At 42.7% G+C, this 5,683-nt stretch overlaps 1 protein-coding gene across 2 annotated transcripts; it reads right to left on the bottom strand.

The window, feature by feature from the left end:
- Positions 1–2,844: 2,844 nt before the first annotated feature.
- On the bottom strand, positions 2,845–5,442 carry LOC148033201 (two-component response regulator ORR3-like). 2 transcript variants are annotated; one of them, XM_087681075.1, is made up of 6 exons: positions 4,926–5,442; positions 4,339–4,804; positions 4,120–4,196; positions 3,953–4,030; positions 3,795–3,865; positions 2,845–3,656 (listed from the first exon to the last, which is right to left on the bottom strand). In XM_087681075.1, the coding sequence occupies exons 2-6, from the start codon at positions 4,505–4,507 to the stop codon at positions 3,542–3,544; spliced, it is 510 nt and encodes a 169-aa protein (XP_087537201.1). In that variant the 5' UTR covers positions 4,508–4,804; positions 4,926–5,442; the 3' UTR covers positions 2,845–3,541. The 2 variants fall into 2 exon arrangements, with proteins under 2 accessions (XP_087537201.1, XP_087537200.1); XM_087681074.1 differs by having other exon boundaries at positions 4,976–5,442.
- Positions 5,443–5,683: the final 241 nt, after the last annotated feature.

Genomic DNA, 5,683 nt, shown 5'->3' with positions numbered 1-5,683 from the left:
TGCCATCACCTTTAGGACCAACAAAACCAATGTTACCAAGTCCCCCTCCCATCAAATGAACTTCAATCCTCAATTATTTTTTGAACACTTATAATTCGATTAAGCTCCCAATCCCTTTTAAAAACGTCAATGTTCTGTACGAGACAAAGCAATATGACATTAGAAGGTATGAGAAGAAGAGCAACAATAGTATGAGTTATATCAAGATGTCAACATCCATGCCATCTAAGCTTGATTTCTTCCATAATGCTTGGAGAATTTGGTAATAGCTTTGCGTACACTTATCCCACTTGACAAACAGATCTTTTGTGCCACCAATGCTCAAGCAAACTCTCCTCACACCCTCTTACGAGCTTTGGCTGTTGAGGAAACCTATGTTCTTTGGGGGAAATGGGGGGCCAAATCCATGCAATCAATCATTCACCTCAAAATCCATATTCCAATCACCAAATACAATAGTCACCTCTGTTAATCCCAAGGAGCTTAGCAATTTCCATTTAGCAACCTAGACATGTGACGCATTCAAAGCATAGATTGTTTAGCAATCAAGGACCTCCTCACTAACTATGATCCTTGATCCCAATGGTTGACCAATTATCATCTTTCATCTTTGACCACCAATATAGGTCTCAATCTTTCTTTGAAAATCAAAATGACACCACCTATGCCTCAAGCCTACATGTAAGAGAACAAACAATAACTAAGTTATGTTCAAATCCATGCTACAATCCAATCCAATCTTGGTTTATTGTCACATCTACATTTGATTTGCATTGCCTAAGCAAGGAGTGTAGCTTAGCTTCTCTCTCTTTCAAGCAAAGCCCTCTAGTGTTCCAAGTAAGTATTGAGATGTTCCTTGAAATCTTGTCCAATCTATTTAAGGTTCTAAGTATCAAATATGATTTCAAGGAGCACATAGATGTTGGTAAATGTTTGAACACCCCTAGCCCATTTCTTGATTGATAATTTTCCACTTAGGGATTATCAACAATATTAGAACTAGGGTTAAGGGCAATGTTTTCCTTCCCGTGCCTTTTTGCACTTGCAAATCGTGGCTTTATTGGTAACATATTTACATCTGCCACAATGTTGCAACGAAACAACTAAAGAGAATGTGGTGATGAAACAACTTAAAATCCTCTTTAGTTGGTAAAATACCGCATTATGTTTTTTTAATGGTGGCTTTATTTGGATTAATGCCATTAAGTACCTTACCTTCGTGATTAGTGTTATAGTCCTCTAGCCTTGCTTTCGGCAAAGCATTGGGCAAACCTCCTTTTCAAATATGTCTCACCTTTCCTTTGTTCTTTGGCTAAAGCGGCATCGACTTCCTTGCGGATGTCCTTAGCTTCTTGAGCCTCCTGCACAACTAGCGTGGGAGTACTGGCCTCATTCTTAACTTGCCTTTGGAGGCAAACCCCTGCAAAGTGGCCTGACCGTCTACATAAGTAGCCAACATCCCGGAAATTGGAAAATCAAACCTCACACCATTGAAAGAATGTATACCAAATTCCCTTTAAACCCCATAGAGTAAGAGAGAATCCAGTTTCTCTCCGCCTGTGACCCAACCAACACTAGAGAAAACCTTTTAGTAACGGTGTGGTAATACACTAGACTACAATGTGCTTGATATGTGCTAAGAAACCATTTGGAAAATTCCTCATCGATAGGGACAGGACCAATACAGACATATGTAAGCCAGCAAAGCAGAAGTCTAAGTATAATTGATAGATAGCCTCAACCAGGGGCTCCTTCTCGACCTTATTACTCTTGCATGAGAAAAGGAAGGTTTGGGGCTTCTACATTTCAGTGTATCTAAGATGAAGGCTTGGACAACTTTCTGCAAGTCAATACCCTTTTCCTTCACCTAGGTTGTGTAAGAATCTACCTCCATTTCACCATCGTTTACCACCTTCTGCACCTTGGGTCATGCAAAGAGGATTTCATCATCGTTTACCACCTGCTGCTCCTTGGGTCGTGCAAAAATTCGCATGCATGACTCTCTGCTCATGAGCAACCCCTGCAGGCTGCAATATAGCGACTCGAATTTCCTTGAATTTTGAACTTCTACTCCTAGATTTCATTGTGTAATTGGACTGAAGGGACTTGCAATGCATAAAATGTCGGACAACTCCGTTGTCAAACAGGTATTATTAGCATAGACACTGTACAGACTATTTGTCAAATTTTTAGATGGTAGGCCTTAAGTTAGTGTAGTACATATTTAACTACATTTAAAGCGTTTTGCATAAAGGAGGATTTTTTGTTTGTGCATAACGTGCCGCAAATATTTAGCAACCAGCTCACAAAACTACATGGATTTTGCAAACATTGGATATCGTTTAGAGACGAGGGCTGTGTTACAAGTTCTGAGGATAAAAACCTTGTAGTTGATTTTGTCTTTTGTCCAGCGTGGCAGTGGGGAGCCGGTTGGGGGGCGCTTGCATATAAATTAAAGCTAAAAAACAAAAAATTATTGAGTGAAGGCTTGGTGTATTGGTAACACCATTGCAAGGCTAGCATGGGGGTCCTGGGTTCAATTTTTGGAACCATGGGTTTAGTAATTTTAAATTTGGGTTTTACTATTTCGCTTTTTTTTAAAAAATAATTTGAAATTTTTTTATAAGGGGCGCGCCGCGCTGGTGATGTTTACCAACGCCATACAGTCGCGCCTCACAAAAGACAAACCATACCACAAGGTATTTATCCTGTCCCTGTTACAAGATTCTTCGCAAACAACAAATTGTGACTTGGTACCACAAGGTATTTATCCTGTCCCTGTTACAAGATTCTTCGCAAACAACAAATTGTGACTCGGTGCGAGCTTCAAAGCTCCTTTTACTAATTCAAACTAAAATGACATCCATTGGGTTTAAGACTACAATTTTCAGAGACAAATCCAATCTAGGCCCAATTTAAACAAGCTTTCCAGAGCCCAAGAAGAGGTCGAAATCAGAAGAACCCAAAAGTCACAAATCTCAAAATTGTAGATAGCTTTTGCAAATTGCAACAGCCAGGTAAAGAGACATCGTAGATTGTGAGCTATGCTTTCGTCCTCTCTCTTTTGGAGGCAGCAATTTTATTACCACATCAACTCTTCAACAGAAGCCCTTAGCAGATCTCAAAACCCTATTGTCTGTCATGTCACTACCACGACGCATGATCAGTCTCACTATCCTCCCAAGTTCCACAAATTCCTCAGTTCAACCACAACAAACACCACAATAGAAATCTGTGGGGATCCTCAACTAGCAAAAAAATATGAGTCTGCATTGAATACGACTAACCGTCACTTCCCTCAGCATGGCCTCATCAATCGTCTACAAGCTAATAGGATTTCCATTGCACTTCCTGGGAGGGCACTACATCCCACCAACTTTAAGACGCGGATATTTGTTCACCCGGTCACATAACAGATCCGAAAAGCTCCATTGCTTGACAAGCTTTCATCAAACAAAAAAGTCATTGCAAGAAGCGAAAACCTATTGCTGTACTCGGTGGTTTAGCTCACTTAGTCAATGCTGGTCAAAGCTCGGTTTCCCTACAGTTGCTTTGCAGAATGCGACCTGGCTGATCGCACATGTCCTCTGAGGCGTTTAACATCAGCCAGTTGTAGAGGTTTCAAAAAGAAATCTTCTGCTCCTTCTGCCAAGCACCTGGACAATAAAAAGGAACGTCTTTGAGATTTAAATTCACAGGCAGACAAGAGAAAAGAAAGAAAACTCACTCACTGTCCTAATTACCCCCTTATGTCATCAGTAGACACAATCAAAATCAGCACAAAAGGTGATTACCGGTTGATTCGGGTCGGCACATTCTCAGATGACATAATAACCACAGGTATCTCCTTTAAAGCATTTGTCTCCTAAAGCAAACTCAATCACAACTTGTTATGATGGTACACTGGAAACAAATTTTGATACAGGACTCATTTACTCACAAGAAAACTTACTTTGATTCTCTTGAGGAGCTCATAGCCATTCATTTCAGGCATGCAGTAGTCAGTTATGATTAAGTTGAACTCAAATGCCTGTGAAGGGGAAACAAGAAGCTCTGTATGAAGCTCTGGCACTGCTCAAATACTGCAAGAACTAGACTAATCGATAAGGCAAAGCTTACATTCCCACTGGCACTGGCAATAGGTTCACTCAAACCTAAAACCTCCAGGGCTCTTCTTCCACTATCAACAGCTGTTACTGCAACGTGGAAAAGCTACATGTAATCGCCTTAATACCTAGGTCATGCAGAGCAGTGAAAAGGGCGTAACACAGACGCACACGTTTTCTTTAGTCCGTGTCGAGACACGTTCGTCAGCTATGAAAATAAATCAGCACTAACCTTTGCACGCTGATGTCTTCAAGAGCCGTTCTACCACCTTTCGGTCAACCAAACTATCATCCACGGCAAGAATGTGTACATCTGAATTCGCACTTTCGGAGGTGCTGGTGCAACCAGGAAGATGAGGAATTGATGAAGCCATAGCCTCCAGCTTTGAGGAGCTCACCATTGCAACAGCCACAATAGCCAAGCTTTCAGATTAGCAGCACAGAAACCTCTGCCGATCGAAAAGGACCTCTTGCTAGTAGAATCTCTTCAATGTCGAGTGATAAACATATGAAATACATCCTGTAACATGTTTGTATGCAGCAGCGGAACAAGCAATGTGCAGCTTCCAAGCCTTCAGAACGGTGCACAACAAGGATCAAGAGTATTCAGTGTTAGATGGATCATTCTGTCCCAAACATTTAGGCCTTGAGGGTCCAATACGGTAAGCATTGCTGAGTGGACTACAGAGTTCTATTGCCTGAAATATAAGAAGAGAAGTGCAAATGAAATGAGAAGGATGCAGTCTTATTAGCGAGCCATTATGAAGCGGAAAAGAAACATCAGAATTCTTAGCATCGACAACAGGGCCGGGGAGGCACCTCCTTCGCATGTACCATTCTGAGGGAGCCATCGAAAGCAAGGAACATACCACTCTTTACGGTAATCCTGGCTTGCTTCTAGAGCCTGTGCCTCCTTTTGATACAATCTCTTTACTGTAATCCTGGCTTGCTTCAAGTGCCGGTGCCTCCTTTTGATGTCGGAATGTATTAGCTTAAGAGCCTCAACGTTAGGCTGCTTTGTCCCCGTGGTGCTACAAAGCTTAGTCCGACATCACATATCCACATACCCTACGAGAAAGATGGTGGAAAGAAGGCCCGGCGGAGCCTGCAAGGCCCGATGAGATTCATCTTCTCTTCGCCAGCAATAAAGGCGGAGTATGCTCGGAAGCTCCATGTTCTGGCAATGGGGACGGACGGGGACCATCATGAAGGGGAAGGGGAAGGGGGAGGGGAAGGTTGCGGCTATGGCGGGACGGATAGGTGTAACATGAGGCTATTCTTGTGATGACAGTAGAGGTAGGACGAGGGGGAGGTGGACCGTAGGACAAGGAGCCAGGAGGGTGATGAACCCGACAGGCAAACGGAAACGGGCTAGGGCCGGTCGTCATCATGAGAGCGGACACGTGTCCTTTGTGTTGGTCAGGCGCAGAGGCAGGATGGCTGTCTCGTAGGCTTGGTTGGAGGGCCGTTAAAGTTGGCGGTGAAAATCAACGGAACGTAGGCTGAAAGAAGAAAATGGCGAAGGGCTTTTTTCAAATGTGCCAAGATTTTAACTGCCATGACGTACGTTGGGCCTT

The sequence above is a fragment of the Lygodium microphyllum genome, chromosome 7 (genome assembly GCF_053477565.2).
Source record: "Lygodium microphyllum isolate KBCC chromosome 7, Lygodium_microphyllum_v1.1.10, whole genome shotgun sequence".
In the NCBI taxonomy this organism is placed as follows: domain Eukaryota; kingdom Viridiplantae; phylum Streptophyta; class Polypodiopsida; order Schizaeales; family Lygodiaceae; genus Lygodium; species Lygodium microphyllum.
Note: the sequence above shows the minus strand (reverse complement) of the source record. Positions and strands in the feature narration are given on the sequence as shown.

What these genes read in the sequence shown, in the direction of transcription:
- LOC148033201 (XM_087681075.1), bottom strand. Translation starts at nt 4,507, where the DNA reads ATGGTGAGCTCCTCAAAGCTGGAGGCTATGGCTTCATCAATTCCTCAT. An exon ending in GAAGACATCAGCGTGCAAAG is followed by an intron (nt 4,197 to 4,338) that starts GTTAGTGCTGAT and finishes TCCACGTTGCAG; the next exon opens with TAACAGCTGTTGATAGTGGA. An exon ending in GTGCCGACCCGAATCAACCG is followed by an intron (nt 3,657 to 3,794) that starts GTAATCACCTTT and finishes TTTATTGTCCAG; the next exon opens with GTGCTTGGCAGAAGGAGCAG.